Source organism: Emys orbicularis, chromosome 14 (genome assembly GCF_028017835.1).
Source record: "Emys orbicularis isolate rEmyOrb1 chromosome 14, rEmyOrb1.hap1, whole genome shotgun sequence".
Taxonomy (NCBI): Eukaryota; Metazoa; Chordata; order Testudines; family Emydidae; genus Emys; species Emys orbicularis.
The window spans coordinates 23,937,543-23,954,692 of record NC_088696.1 but is presented as its reverse complement, the minus strand read 5'-3'; the positions used below and the strand labels follow the sequence as shown (position 1 = coordinate 23,954,692).

The 17,150-nt window shown below is 40.0% G+C and overlaps 1 protein-coding gene across 1 annotated transcript; it reads right to left on the bottom strand.

Annotated features, from left to right (window-relative positions):
• Positions 1-11,590: 11,590 nt before the first annotated feature.
• On the bottom strand, positions 11,591-15,910 carry LOC135888815 (cytochrome b-c1 complex subunit Rieske, mitochondrial). Its single transcript, XM_065416600.1, has 2 exons — positions 15,675-15,910; positions 11,591-12,367 (listed from the first exon to the last, which is right to left on the bottom strand). Exons 1-2 carry the CDS (start codon positions 15,883-15,885, stop codon positions 11,757-11,759), a joined length of 822 nt encoding a protein of 273 aa, XP_065272672.1. The 5' UTR covers positions 15,886-15,910; the 3' UTR covers positions 11,591-11,756.
• Positions 15,911-17,150: the final 1,240 nt, after the last annotated feature.

The following is a 17,150-nucleotide window of genomic DNA, read 5'->3' as shown; positions in this document are numbered from 1 at the left end:
TTCTAAAAAAGCCAAAGCATGTGAAAATAGTATGGGTCAAACAGCCACAAAATCTTTGGGAATACAAAGCAGTTAACCTCAGAAAACTGCTTTTTCAGATGAGCTGGGCGAGAACATACCCACGGTTCACTATGCTATATTTGTATTTCTTTGAATATACAGAAACATTTCTACCTTTCATCCACTCTGTGTGTCCTGACCATGCAGAGGATGTGACCACCAAATCCTTGGACCTGAAGGATCCCACTAGGCAACAGTGGACAACATTTCTGCTGAAGTGCACCTTAGCCCATCAGTTAATTGCAGAGTTTGCCTGGCTCGGGCGTGCAGCACATTATTGGACAACAGTCTTTATTATTATTCAAGCTCTGAGTTTATCTGCCCTGGAGTTAATATGCTTCTGGAGCTTTTGGTCCAAGAGAGAATGGAAAGCTTTACCTTTTTACCTTTGGGGCCATGTTAATGCAATATTACTTTATGGAAATTTTACCTTCCTTTATTATTGCATTTCACCTGATTTTCTCCTCAACTTTGATTTTTACTGGATGTTGTATGTTGAGCCTCTTAATAGTATAGAATCTGTAGTGAGGATAGCACAAAGTCTGTAGGTAGAAGAATGGGCTGACATTGCAACTTCTGCATTTCTGTTGAAATCAATCCCTGAGTCTTCCTGAACTCTGACATTTGGAAAGAAAAAACAAAACAAAAAACCAAACTTGATTGCCACCTTATCTCACAATAAAAGTTGCTTTGTTCAGAAATGTATTAATTGTCAGGTGTTGTATTTATGTTTGAAAGATTTTGGCAGTAAATCAAAATCAATCCAGGTTGAGCAGCCTGATGGCTGCTCTAACTGGTACCTGATGGTAATAGACGTGAAAGACGTTATGGCACCCGGGTATCCCTGATCATCATGGTGATTCCCTAGTCATAATCCATTATGCCACCCACACTTTCAGTACTGGCTTCACGGAGAGGAGTGACACAGAGCAGAACAGAGGCTCCTATCTCTTATGCAGAAGGAATCCTATAGTGGCCAACTAAATGAACTTTAAGGCAGTTTTGTGTTGGGGAAACATCACAAAGTTATGATGTCAAATTATGATTTTGGACCTATTATGCAAATTGCTTTGATACCTTCTGAATAAGTCAAATATTGTAATACCAGTTGTTTCGTTTTGTAACAGTCTTTATTGCTGCTATTTTGTTTTTCATTTCTCTTTCAGAAATATTCCAGAGGGTAGTATTAAGCAACTGCTCTTCTAGCCCAAGGTTGCTCTCATGTGTGGTTCCATCTTGCCCTCCCCTTATTGTTTTATGTAATTTAAAGCTATGTAGAACAAAAGGAGAAAGACACATCACAAAAACCATTAAACCAGTAAGATAAAAACTTAAACCAAATATCCTTCCCCATTGCCCCCACTCAATACTTATTATGTTAGAGTCTGATTTTGCAGGGTGCTGAATAGTTTGACGGAAACTGCGTGGTGTTCAAATAATACAGTGATGGTGGATATAAAATACTATGTAGATAGAAGGATGGAGATCCATGTTTTTGTCAAAGAACTCAGAATAGGATCTTACTTTACAAACAACCTTTTCCAGTGGCAGTCAAACATCATAGATCCTCTTCCCTTCCTTTTATTGACTGAATTGATCTTTCCTCCAATAATGAACATTACTAGTCCTAGCTACTAAGAACATAAGAACAGCCATACTGGGTCAGACCAAAGGTCCATCCATCCAACAGTGGCCAATGCCAGGTGCCCCAGAGGGAATGAACAGAACAGGTAATCATCAAGTGATCCATTCCCTGTTGCTCATTCCCAGCTTCTGGCAAACATCCTTGCCTATCCTGGCTAATAGCCATTGATGGACCTATCCTCCATGAATTTATCTAGTTCTTTTTTGAACCCTGTTATAGTCTTGGCCTTCAGAACATCCTCTGTCAAAGAGTTCCACAGGTTGACTGTGCGTTGTGTGAAGAAATACTTCCTTTTGTTTGTTTTAAACCTGCTGCCTATTAATTTCATTTGGTGACCCCTAGTTCTTGTGTTATGAGGAGTAAATAACACTTTCTTATTTACTTTCTCCACACTAGTCATGATTTTATAGACCTCTATCATATCCCCCCTTAGTCCTCTCTTTTCGAAGCTGAAAGTCCCAGTCTTATTAATCTCTCCTCATACGGAAGCCGTTCCATACCCCTAATCATTTTTGTTGCCCTTTTCTGAATCTTTTCCAATTCCAATATATCTTTTTTGAGATGGGGTGACCACATCTGCACGCAGCATTCAAGATGTGGGCATACCATGGATTTATATAGAGACACTATGATATTTTCTATCATCTTCTCTATCCCTTTCTTAATGATGCCCAACATTCTGTTCGCTTTTTTGACTGCTGCTGCCCATTGAGTGGATGTTTTCAGAGCACTATCCACAATGACTCCAAGATCTCTTTCTTGAGTGGTAGCAGCTAATTTACCTACTAATAATGAACCTGCGATATGTTTGGCTTTACATCAGTCAAAACTAAGTTTTGTCTAGATAACAAACTTGCAGGTGGAAAGAACTTCGTATATCCCTAATGTCCTCATGGTGTTTGGCCACCACTCTCCAGACATTTCAAACAGTTCCAAATAACATACATGAAGTCATCAGTCTCGATCTTACACATTTATCACTACTCTTTGTGCCTGTTTTATTGATTCTTTCAGGGGTTATACACTCTGTGAATAAAATTTAATAGTCTGAATCTTTGATACTTCAAAGGGCCATTACCCAGCTTCTCCTTCAACTCTCTCTGCAAAACTAAGCTCTGTCATGACATCTGTCAGAAATCAACTGATCAGTGATAGCTAGGTTGAGGGATTGATGAAGACAGCATTTCATTTATCTATGTCTAATAAAAACGAAAAGTGTGCAAATCATATCTGATTGTGTCCTCCCCATAGCCTTTTGACTTCTTAAACCCCAATCTTGCAATGACTTATGCATTCATGTATGGATTATTCATGCATAGGTCTCTGTATGAGGGTCTAGAAGGTAAAATTTTCATGGCTTTGAATTCATATGTAATTGTACAGAACCTAGCACAATAGGGCTATTGGCCTGACTGGCACCACTAGGTTCAAAAATATAAATTTTGAAATAAACTCTAAAATGAGGCTACCTCTTGAATTACTTTAGTGCTTTAGCATGTTGACTTACTAAAGGAATTGAATTTTAAACCATTTACGTGCAGAATAAAATTTGTACTTAAGTCTTAAATTTTAAGACATTGAACCAAATCTTGGCCCCCCTCCTCTGTCTGCACCAAGCTACCAGAAGGCCACCTTAACAGGATAGGAAATTCCTAAATGGATTAGAGCTGGTGTTGGAGCTCTACAATCTCTTTCCTGACACTCGGGAGAAATGGAGTATGGCTGAAGTTATCCCAATCTACCAGAATGACATTAGGGGGCCCTGTGCGGCTGGATATAAATTAGAGCAGCCCACAGCCTATTATAAATTGGCCAGGAATAAGAGAGGTCTCTAGCCAGCCTCAGGACCTAGGAATAGCAAAGGTGGTTTAAAACCATCTCCAGTCCAGCACAGAGCACAGTTCAGTCAGCATGGGAGGCTCACGCCCATAACTTTGAATTAGTTTAGTGCTTGTGAAATGGACTGGATTGATAGATATGGAGAACGGTAGAGGTACAGCACAAACAGAAGCAGTTGCAACCTTCTCCACCTCTATTTGACAAAACCCTCATCTAGATGAACAAGCTTTAGGTAAGACAGTTCAGCCTCTGACTATTCAATCTGTGGCCTCTGAAAGGAGAACATCAACAATGGTGTCCATAAGTGTCAACTGTGATGAACTTTTTTTCATTATGGAGCTGAGCCAAGACCAAAAAACACATTTGCTGGATTCAACCAGAGACCTGTTAGTGAAAGATTCTACTTCCGATTATATATCCAAGGAACCATTGAGTCCTCCTGGATGTTGCATGCACAGATATGGTTAGTTCTACACAATATTCATACAGAGGCTTAGGGTTAGTTTTTCAAAACTCCTCATTTTCAATTGCATATCTATAATTTGCCTGTGTCATTACCATGACATCAGCTGTGAATTGTCATTTAAATGCATGTAACAAATGCTCCATCTCTCCCAGTGTGTCCTAAATAACTGTTCAGAGCTCAGCGTATCCTTTTCTGTATAGAGAAATTAACTTGGAGGCCTATGATTTCACAGGAGGCTCGTTTACAATTATAACATCTCCTTGGTAGCTATGTAATAGTGAGTTTCAAAGGAATACATTGTGAGGTTGCATGGTTGGTATGGATGATGTGTGGCTAACTTGCCACCATAGAGTTAGAAGGGGGAAAGAGTGTATGGATGTCTATGAACGTGGGGTAGCATCTGTTACTTGGCATTCAATATCAAGACTTGAGAGAGGAGAAATCATCCTCCAAAATAGGACCAATACCCTTACAGGAATATCCGTTATTTCAGTTTCTGTAGGACCACCGAGATTAAACCAGAGTTGTTACTTTCACTCCTTTATGGCACAATTATAACTGCAAACAATTTTCCTAAAGAGAGAGAGAGAGTGGTTGGGGGAGGACGGGAGGGGAAATTAATTTAAGGCAAAACAGAATAAGGTAAAACCTACAAACTGATTTAAAATGGCAGAAGACCACACCAATGTCTAACCACTTCTTCATTTCTACTATCAAGTTTTCTTGCTGTCACAGCTGCAGTTTTGAGATTCTGTTTAATCCCTAAGTTTAGAACTTTAGGCACAGACCAGTTGGCACATGGGTTCTGTGTGAGGTGTCCTGACAGAAAGCAAATTATCCAAAAGGCAGAGAAGAATCTGAAGGGTCCTCTAAGTAAGTTCAGCATTTTCTGGCTGGCAACTATTTCATGATGCAATAAAGCAGAATAGAGAAGGCATTCAGCAGAACAATAGCATAGGCTACAGACTGAGCTTGCTGAATTATCTTTGCCATGTTGGGAGCTTGTTTTTTCTTTTAGTTTCAAAGTGCTAAAAGAAATAAAAGGCCAGGTGGGCAGGCGATCGTTGGGGTTCTGTTGATCTTAGCAATTCTGGCAAGTGTTCTGCTTGGCCATCTTTGGACTGTTAGTAGTGAGTTTGCTCAGTATCTTCATGCTCCTTATGGCTCATTAAAGAATAGCAGCTACATTAAGACCATTCTAAAGGAGTTGAAGTTTATTAAAACAGCATGGGGCGAAGAGCCACAAAAATGTTGGGAACACAAGGCAATTAACCCCATATCATTGGTGCTGATGGTCTGTGTGAGGGACTTTCCTTGGCTCTCTATGCTGTATGCATACTACTTTGATTATACAGAAATATTTCTACCTTTCATTCACAAAGTGTATCCTACCTATGCAGAGGATAACTACACCAAACTGTTAGACCACAACGATCCTTCTTGGAAACAGTGGACAATATTTCTGCTCAAGTGCATCTTAGCACATCAGTTAATTACTGAGTTTGCTTGGCATTGGCAGGAAGACCAATAATGGACAATAAGATTTATCATTGTTCAGACTGCATGTTTATCTCTTCTGGAGTTATTGACTTTAAGAAGTCTCTGGTCAAAGAGGAAATGGAAAAGTACTCCTTACAAAATGTGGAAACTTTTTTGGACAGCTCTAATTGACATAGCATTTGAACTCATTATTTTTTCCATTTCACCTTATTTTATCCTGAACATTTTTCTTTATAATGTATTGTATTTTAGCGCCATTTTACATATTTATTTACTGGTGAGAGAAGTTCGGTGCATGAAAATGGCAGGGCTGCTTTGACTAACATTGATCTATTCCTTTATTAAGAAATGAATTACCGAGTCTTCACAAAGTCTTCAATAATAAATAAAAATGTGTTTTCATGTTCATTTATTCATGTTCACTGTTTTACTATTTTTGTTCACTAAATTGTAAGCAGAATAACATTTGATTCAGTTTAAGTAGTGGGTTAATTAATTCCTAAATTAGGATGTGTTTTCTCATATATTATAGTTTAGGGAGAAGGTGTGAGAACCAAATCTTATGGATTTTATTCCCAATTCTACTACAGGCTTACTCAAAGTCACATGGCAAATCAGTTTATTTCTCTGTGCCTCACTTGCTCCATCATCTGTCATGTGGATAAAATACTTTCCTACCTCCATAAAGATGCTGAGAGATTTCAGTAATTAGATTCTTACCCTACAAACACTTTTATACTTAACTATAAACACGTGAGTTGTCCCAATGAACTAAGTGTTTGCATGATTGGGGCCCTAATGTTTATAAAATGCTTTACTTTAAGGGTCATAAAGTGCACCTGGATGGGTAAGGCTGCACCTGGGAATTATACTGTTCAGTTTTTTAAATTAATAGAATCAGCATAGTTTTTTAAAATCAATAAAATTAATTGTAAAACATTGTGAAAGTTAGCTAAGATTTTGTTGCTTTAGCTAAGGCGTTGGCATTCAATACTTGATTACAAATGAAAATACACTAAGTACTATCTGTTTATAATTATCTAATCTTCAACAGTAGTATAAGCTGCTGCTTTGATGTTAAGACACCATTCTCCCCCTCTTATATACCATTACAGAGACATTCTTAAAGAGAAAGGTGCGGCAAGTTCCCAAAATGGCATATGGGTATGTAATTCAGTGAGTTCACAATTAAAGAAATAATAACCAGAGATGTGGACATATTGTTGGAGTTGCGTTGATGTTAGCAGTACTGGCAGGTATTCTGCTTGGTCATCATTGGAGCAGCAGCAGTTAATCTGCACAGACCTTCATTTTCATTATAGGCTAATGAAGAAAGTCAAAATAGAGACATCCTAACGGAGTATGTCCAAACAGCAGGTCACTTGGCCATTAAATCTTTGGGAATACATGCAAGTTAATGCCATTAAGTCTTTCTTTTTGGTGCACGGAATTGGATACTATCTAAGCGAGTATGCTGTGTGATTAGCAGTTTAATTACACAGAAACATTTCTACTTTTCATTCACACAGTGTATCCTCACCCTGAGGAGTACAGTACCACCAAACCTTTAATGCTCAACCATCCTAAATGGAAAATATTTCTGCTCAAGTGTGTCTTAGTCCATCTGTTAAATACTAAATTTGCTTGGCATGGGCAGGAGACACAATGGGATTTATCACTTCTCGTGCCATAATTTCCTGTATCTGGGAAATATTGAACTGTTGGAATCACTAATCAACAAGGAAACAGAAACCTACTTCTGTCAAAGGGTGCAGCCACTTTTGTAGCGTAAGAATTTTATTAAGACTTCTTTTCATTTTGATTCCTTATTTACTGCCATTTTCCTCTTGACAACTGGCCTTAACTGCGTTTTATACATTGACCCCATTTTAAATGTCATTTCTCATAAAAGAAGATCTGTTGTCTGAAAATGGGAAAACTGCTCTGACTTGAAAAATGTTACATCTCTATTCCTTTTTAAAGAAATCAGTATCTGAATTTTCCAACAGCCTGAGCTCTGGAGGGTTTAAGGTTAGAACAAAATTGAAAATATTCCACTCATACAATAATAAAACTTGCACTTCATTCAAAAAAATCGGAGTGTTAATGTGTTATATTAATTTCTTTGGCAAGATTTTGTAAGGTTAATTTAATCCAACTGAAGCATCATATTCAGTAACTCGACTGGGCTTTGTTGTCATATGTATAAGAGAAGACATGCTTTTAGTGGTTAGACTTGGGGCATGGGAAGCAGGGTTCTGTTCCTGGTTCAGTGGCTGACTTGGTGTATGATGACTGTGCAAAAGTCACAACTTCTGTGCATGTCAGTTTATCCTTCATTAAAATGTATTTTGAGAATTACTGGCATGAAATGAATATTCTGGAAAAGTCATTAACACTTATACTGCTAAATTTTGGAGTAACTTCTTCACTTAATCTTATATGTTTGAAGTCACTGTGAAAGTTGGCTAAGGCTGCACTTTTAAGAGTCTATACCCTTGTACAACTGTAGGGGGGTGGAGGACTTCAGGTCTGGGACATCTCATAAGGGTCGCTGGGTCGTGACAGGGCATCAAGATTTACAAATGGGTCCTAAACCCAAAAAGGCTTAGAATCACTGATCTAATCTGACCTCCTGCATACCCCAAGCCAGAAAATTTAAAGAGATGAAAACCTTCCATTCAGTAAATCATTCAACTTCCTTGGGGTAAAAGAGTAACAGAAAAGAGGGATAAACTATAACAGGAGACTGTCAACTTGAAACTTGTCAATTCCTAACAGTAGAGTTAAAAACATTAGGAGCTAAGTGTCTCTGCATCCTTTTAATATTTTTCTCCCCCCATTCTTGTAAGGAAGACTCACTAAACAGAAATTGACTATGACAGGGAAACAATATATAATACACAAATTACTGTCAAATGTACAAAGTAAAGAAATTGTGAATAGACATATATCTTTATTACAGGATTCTAATCTATACTTGTAAAAAAAATGTAGTTAATATCACATAGAAGTGTGATTTAAATTGACAGTGCCCCTAAAAGAAGTAGCAGGTGAAACTGGTTTATATATTACTTTTGTATGGCAGGACTTTGCATGCTTGCAAAGCAGTCTAGGATTTTATACATGCACAGACACGACAGAACTTGTTAAAATATTCAGTGTTTTTGAAGGATCATATAGCTTGTTATAATTGTGATGAATGTTTAAAACAAGAGAATCTATGGGGATTTTAACTATTCTTTAATAGGCTAGCTATTTGCTGTTACACAATGGAAGATGTTCATATAAATTCAAGGTTCAGCTTGGGAGCTCCCCCTCTCCTAAAAACGGGGGGGGGGGGGGCGGAGGAGCTAAAAGTCTTAACTTGTCTGATTCTACTTACCCAACAACAACTTGCAAGATTTTTTCCCTCCTGAAATAAACTGAAACCAACAAAAGTTCATGAACAATGCAATTTTCCATTTTCCTAAAAATAGGAATACGGAGAAAGGCTTATCACCAGGCACTTAAAGAGCTGTAGCAGAAGCTAAGCAGGTCAAAGTATAATGATTACATGTACACTGATAAATGTGGAGAACTTATGAAATTCACTAATTAATTCAAGGTGCCCTCTATAGATCACAGTTCCCAAATGTTGAGGAAAATCAGTGCATATGTGTAAGATGAAGGCCTTTATTTCAGGGTTTTTTTGTTTTTAAATAGACACTTGTCTCAAACATGTCAGACTACAGGGCTTGAAAACTAGAGCCAACATTTTCAAATGTTAGGCTCCTAACTAGAAACAGACTGGTTCACAGAACTTCTGAACAGCAGAATCTCACTGAGTAGCAGATGCAGCCCTTATTTAGGCCTACATATTTAACACATTAAAATTAATATATTAAGAGAAATTGGAATGGATTTTTTTATACTCATTTTGATACTTTATTATGCATAGGTAGAATCTTTCAGGTTTCACTTATGGATCATGAGTAAGATGCTGTGGGCTCAGAATAATTATGAGCTTGCAGACTCAAGGAGAGCTGGGAAGCCCCGAGAGCACAACGTCCGAGGCTCCCATCTCAGCTAGGCGTTCCAGTTTCCACAGCAGCCCTCCAGGTAGAATTTAGTTCAAAGTTATAGAAATTAAGTATTTAGATTTGTTTCCAAAACTTTTGGATTCTGTTTCAAAGAATTTTGGCTGTTCAAAATTTCAATAATACATTTCAAAATCCTCCATGAAACAGAATCACCATTCCTTGCCCAGCCTCAAATCTTACAACGTTGACTGAAGCATCTGGTTCTGGCTAGTATCTGACATGAAAGACGAGACTGCATCAACTGCTGTTCTGAATATCACAATTCTTATGAAGATGGTGATTTACCTAGCTCACAGGGGAGTTATGGATTAGCAAGTGTTCATAAAGTAGTACGTTATTTTCCTTACCTCCTCCTTTTCCCTCAGTGTAAATGTAACTTGAAGATAACACCACGTTATTGCTAGTAAACTTAAACAAGTAATTTGTTTTCAACTGTCAAGGAAAATCCAAGCAAATATGCTTGTGTATATGTAAATTAGGCACACTCGTTCCTGGCATGCTGCCAGTGCAGGCTTTTGGCATCAAGTGAACCTAGCTAGATTCTGTGAATGTCCATTATAAAACAAGGTGTTATCACAGAAATGATAACAAACCCTTAATTCTACTAATATGTGCTCATATTGCTGTAATACACAACTCGTCTTGCTTTATATCCCCCAAAGCCAGCGGAGGTACAGCAGAGACTGACAAGAAATAGTGACCTGATTAAAAACTGGATGCAATTTAGGAATGTTCGTTATTAAAAAACGTAAAATTAATAGAATGGGATCCATGCAGTGTAGGTAGAGGAAGCAGTAGTGTGTGTTTTAAAAACCCCAGCTTAATGCCAGACTAATGTTGCAAACTGAAGTAAATGTTTTATGTTAACACTTTATGGTTTCATAAAGGTTGAAAGGAGTTGCAGAATTTAACAGCTGTTATGAGGTTACACAAATCATACATGCAAGAATCATGCTACTCAGATATGGCAGTCTGTTCTTAAAACCACAAGAGCCTGAAGCATAGATTTCCAGTTTTCCTATATGTTGTGCATATATTATATAAAACCCACCACTGGAAACAGCATCTCCTTTTGTGGCAATGTTAAAATGAGGACACTTTCAGATTTAAGCGACAGACTAACCCTTCCAAAATACACATGCTTTAAAAAGGAAAGGATTATGGTGCTCTCTCTCACATTATAATAATGATTCATCTAACTTTATGGATTGATAAATTGTGTGAAAGCACAAATATAAATATTAGCAATCCTAAAGCATGAATAGATCATCATGCTTCCTGGTCAGACTTTGCCTATGATGCTTTTTTTTTGCATTTAGAAAGTTGAGTTCCCATCAGTAAACTTTATTTTGCTTGCTAGTTAACTGCTTCTATTTAAGAAGTTAATGAGATTAGAACTTGACTTTTCTGGCATACAACCACATATAGAAGTCTCACTACACTGGAATTACTTGTTTTTACTTTTAAATCAACAGTTTAATCAGTGTTTATCTCCATCTACCATCAAAGTCAAAAACCATGTATACTGCTGTAGAACAGTGGTATCCAAAGTGGGATGCGTGCAAGAGGATCCTTGGGGGTGTGCGTCAGAGGGTGCGTGCTCAAAGTTTTTTTTACTGATGGGGTGTGCGATCAAAAAAGTTTGGAGACTGCTGTAGAAAGCAAGATATTTCAAACTAAAATAACATGTCTGTAATTATGAGTAGGGATTTTTTTTTTTTTTTTTAAAGTTTGCCTCTTAAAGATTAGTCTTTATCTGTTCCCTAAAACAACTGAGTTGTTCCCAGGTCAGATTTTCCTCTTATAGTATGCAAGGGTTTTCTGGAGAGTGGCTAGGGATAAGTATGGAAAATTCTGACAAGTTTTCTGTTCCAATGCTACATCACCCCATACGTATTACAGGGCATCCATAACTTTTTTATTAGGTACCGCCATCAGATTTCTTCAGTAATTAGACACTAACAGCATTTTATAACAGCAAGTAAATGACAGATCACTCAGTTTGATTCTTTATTGGGAAGCATTTAAGCATACTTCTTGGTATGAGTGACTTTAGACAGTTAGGTACATTTTTAGGATCATTTAGTTTTATACCACACCAGAATATTAACCCTTTTTCACAATGTTCATACAGCAAAAGATGAGCAGACAAATGTCCAGCTATTTAACCAACAATAACTAAGTCATCAGAAGCAAATTCATAATATGGAACCTCAAGGTTGGCTGGAGCAGGACCTTTTCTAATTCTGCCAGATGCATCATAGTGCGACCCATGGCAAGGACAATAATAACCACCAAAATCTCCAGCATTTGCAATGGGTACACAACCAAGATGAGTACAGACACCTACCAGTATAACCCATTCTGGTTTTTTTACTCTGTCTAAATCATGCTGTGGATCTCTTAGTTCAGTCAATTGTACTTCAGCTTCCTGATTAATCTCCTTCTGGGTTCTGTGACGCACAAAAAGGGGTTTCCCTCTCCACTTGAAAGCCATATTCTTGCCTTCTGGAATTTCAGACAACTTGATCTCAATTTTTGACATTGCCAACACATCAGCAGAAGCACTCATGCTGGAAACAAACTGGGTGACAACATTCTTAGCAGCATATGCAGTGGCTACACATGTTGTTGCGGTCAGAAGATAGGAAAACCCTTTCCTAGCATCGCTGCTATCTTGAGAAGATTTTGTTTTATCTAACACATCTGGGCGACGGTAGTCAGAGAAGTCAGGTACTGTGACATCATTGTGGATGTACCGAACGCTAGCTGGAGCTGCAACAAAAAGGTAAATACTATTAACTGCAAGCATCTTCATAATAAAAACCTAATACCATATTGACTATGAAGCTTTTTTGTTTTGTTTCCAGGAATTCAAGGTGAAATTGGAAAGAGGTCCATAATACTTTCTGTAAACAGTAAATCTGATAACTGCATATTGTTAGAAAGTAATAGTTACCACTCTGTTGTGGTAGTATAAAACCATTTGGGAAACGTAACCAGTTTCTATCATGTGACCACCACCACCCCCACCAATATCTGACACTATAAGCCAAGTCTGTCTAAAAAGAAAAACTCCAGATTGTATTATATTCACAACTGGCTATGTAATGATTTAAAGAGTCCTGGCACAACTTAAAATACAGCAATGTTAAAGGACATTTTAAAATTCTATAACCTCTTAAAAGCTTGAAATCTGTTTCCTTGCCAAATCTTCCCTACCATACTTTTCTTATTGAAAGACTGCTTATGAGCGATGGCTTACCCCAAATTTAAAACTTTAAAATCTTTTTTTTTTTTTTTTTTTTTGGAGACAGTAGTAGGTTACATGGTGGCCTATTATACATGTTAACGTTCTACACTGAATCTGAAGAATACCAGGGGCAGCAGGGAGGGAAGACTAAGAAATTCTTAAAGTGAGATTTTTTCCATTTTAAAGCTCCCCAGAAACACTGGGATTAAGAAACATGGATTTAAAAAAGCATTTAGGCCGTGAACCGGCAAATATTTATACATGTACTTTACTCTGACTTCAATGGAACCACTCAAGAGTGTGTAGAGATAAGCATGCATGTGTTTGCTGGATTACTGCACACATTTAAGACGTTTCCCTAAGGTCTTGTATTCATATTCCAGTGCCAAATTTTACTGGTTGGATTCCCAGTTTCACAATTATGCCAAAATGGTCCACTGGGTCAGGACTAATGCAAACGTATGTGGTAGTTTTTTCAGAAAAGGTGAATGCTATTTGTCTTAACAAAAACTGATACTCAGTTAAAGAATAAAGTAAATATCAATTTAAAGACCGAAAACACTACCTGCCAAGATTCTGTTGTGTACTGAGATATTTAGCCTTACATTGCATGTTTCATTTTTTTCTAGAAATTCCCATCAATAACATGGAAAGTTAACAGATGTGTCCCCTCAAAGGATTTATAAGGACATTATGTGCAAAGGAAATCATCATGCAAGGACTGCACCAAGATAGAACTAATGGAGACTATAAAGTGCATCTATTTACAAGGAACTTTGCAAAAAGCAGCCATTTTCTCTGTCTTTAATTGCAGAGAAATTAAGCAGTGATTTTTAAAATTCTATGATAGCAAGTATTATTAATTTACTTTTCTGTTTAACTCTTGATCTTAGAGTTTACACCCCCTAAGGATGTAATGATGCAACATAGTTTTAAGCTTAAAAATGTTGTGTTCTCCTTTCAATGGAGAAGTGCAATTTAGTATTAACCCTCATGTATAGTGTTGAGAATAAACTGTTTCCTATTACTTGCACTGCAAGTAGTCAAATTATTGACAGGATGTGCATTTTGTAGCAGAATGTCAGCCTCAAATATTTGTGTAATTGTAATCACTACAAAAGCATCTTTCCACAAGGAATAGTAGTTCAACATCTGTGTAAACTGTGAGACCACACAGTGAAAGCTATTACTACATGCCACTGAAGTGGGAGATTTTGATGACTTCTGTACAACGTAGCAGCACACAAGCCAGTTTGAATTAAGGATTTTAAAGTGGGGTTCTTACGCTGGAATGTGACTCTGAAAATTGTAGTGTAGAGTTCTATGTTTGTATCTCAATTACGTCAGATAAAGGCCAAAATTCTAAGTGCAATTTCTGGTCTCAAAAACTGAGGCTGAGGTTGATTTGCACCCAAGATGAGGTGCAGGTACTCTGCTCCTCTGAAAATCAAGCCAAAACAGTCTCAAGTTGGTCACTCAGAACTTGAGACGCTCCCTCCCCCCCAACACACACATTCAGTGGCCACTTTAAGTGCAGCTGCAACTGTTCCATTTACAATAAAAATGTTATTAACTAAATCAAGCAAAGGCAATCTGGAAGCTGAGAGAAACTATTCTGTCCATTTTGTGCAGGCTTATACCCTCATTGCCTTGCCTAGAAACTAGGTTAATGCTTGGACCTTGAGAAACATCCTCAACCTGATGTTAAACAAGACTTGGCCTTGTCTACATTGACTCAAGTGGCATTTAACATGTCAGTTGGTCAATACTTGTGCACGCCCACTGTCTCCATATTTATGCACTAACATGTGTAAGCCCATGTTTTTTTGATATAGGAAAATGGAATAAATACATTCAGTTTTAAAAACTGGAACATGGATAGTGTTATTGGAAAAGGGGTTATACTGAAGTTTTGCATGGAGAGCTGACTTTGCTAAGTTTGAAAATTAAGTCCTGTAAAGTCATCCACTATACAAACATTCTATTAACAGGAACTACTCTGTCCGTACCATTGCACATACAATTGCAAAACACTGCATGAATTGGACAACAGTGAGGCTGATGGCATGAGTCTCCTTGCAAGATTAAAACTGTTGTTTTTGTAACTATAAAGAACCCCCTCACTTTTGGCCTCAGATGTAGTCCTTCACTTGTAGTTAACACAATTAAGTACCATTAACATGTACATGCAGTGTTTTCTGTTCTCTCCCCATTCTGGAGCGGTGAAGTGAAATCCTGCCCAGAGTACCTACCAAGGAGTCAAGCACAAACTCTTGTCTAAAATCACTGCTTGTGATCACGCAGTTTGCACTGGATTAGATTCAATTACTTCCTCAAGTATGGAAAACACTCAAACTGTCCACGTTTCCCAGTCTCCCTCAGTCCCGCACACAGGGGAGATTTACAGCACCCCTGCACCAGATCCTATGTGGGCTGAAAAGATTTCCTCCGCTGGGGATAGACACACACACTTCCGGGGGGCAGATCAGAGTCAGGAACTCACAGCTGAGCTGCAGAAGAAACCCGAGCATGAGAAGTGCAGCCCCAGCCTCCAAGGTCACCCCCAAGGCCTAGCCAACCCTGACGTGCGGATGCAGAGGGGCCAGACGCAGGCCTGGCCCATTCCCCTCGCACACACTGACCTGAGGCTGGGGGCCGCTGGTGGTGCGAGTCTCCTCCCGGGTTGGCTCCCCCCCACCCTGCAGTGACCCGAGCGCTGCTCCCCATGACAGCAAGGTCCACAGGCCCCAGCACCACTCCCGACCCTGCGGCTCCACCAGGCCCATCTCAGCGCCCCGTCCCCAGGCTGCCCCCACCCCTGTCCCGCACCGTTGAGGCTGGCGGTGGCGACGAGGCCTCCGCGGGGCGCTCGGCCGCTCAGCGATTCCCGGCACAGCACAGGCCGCTTCGGGTCCAGCGGCAGCTTCTCGGCCTGCAGCACCAGCCCCGGCACCAGCGGCTTCAGCGGGCCCGGCACGGCGTGCGCCGCGGCCGACAGGTACGGAGCCAAGGGGCCGGCGCGGGCGGCCACGGACAACATGGCGGCGACTGCGTCTCGAGCGGATCACCTCAGTCACTCCCGGGCGCAACCTCCCGGTAGCCGTGGCGCCGCGCGGACGCCGTGCCCCGCCTCCTGCACGTACGTACGTGCGCACGCCCCGCCCCCTCGGCGGGGGGGGGGGGGGGGTTGTCACTCAGGCATCCGGCTCGGTGCGCAGGCCCGGCTCTGTCCCCAGCCTTCCAGCCCCTTGGGTTCTGCTGCGTAGCGGCCTTACCTAGGCTCCATGCCACGCTGTGTCACCTTGGGCACTGCCCGTGCGGCCCGGTGATGTCATTCAGAACACCACTGCGTGCCAGTGACATCATGGCACGTAATGCGTGAGGTCACATGGGGCTTTATAAAAATGAGACAGTGCACCAAAAATGACATGTCATCTCAGCATGCCAGAATCACAGAAATGTAGGGTTGGCAGGGCCCCCCATGGGTCATCTAGTCCACTGGTTCTCAACCAGGGGTCTGGGGCCCGCTGGGGGGCTGCCAGCAGGTTTCAGGGGGGCTGCCAAGCAGGGCTGGCATTAGACTTGGGGCCAAAGGCAGAAAGTCGAAGCCCCACCACCTGGGGCTGAAGCCTGGTGATCCAAACCCCGCCACCCGTGGCTGAAGCCAGAGCCTGAGCAACTTAGCTTCGCAGGGTCCCCTGTGGTATGGGGCCCCGGGGACTGCTCTGCTTGCTACCCCCTAACGCTGGCCCTGGCTCTTATATCCAGAAAAATAGTAGTTGTGGGCCCTGAAGTTTTTATTGCATGTTGTGGGGCCTCAGAAAGAAAAAGGTTGAGAACCCCTGATCTAGTCCATTCATCTCATCTGTCAAAATTAAGTATACCTGCTTAGAATGTGTATGTTGTATCATAACATTGTGCCTTATATAAATGGCATATTATGCCCTAATGACAAACTCACATGAAACCATCACCCCATGTACCAAAACACCCTAATTCTGCAACACAGATATTGAAGTACCAAACTGTTTCAGATAAACACCATCAGATCAGTGCAAAGTGCCATCACAGCACAGAATCATCAGGTCATATTGAAATGCTGTCATATAGCAACATAATGTCACAGCCCAAGTCACTGTCTTGCCATTACATCTTGTAAAACATTATAGCACTGTCACATCATAGACCTGTGATCATGCTTGCCAATAGGTCATCATAGTCATAACAACTTTGTCCTGTTGCTACACAGTGTCATTATGTTACATCAGACTGCTATTTAAGCAGATCCAAAATTGCAATCACATA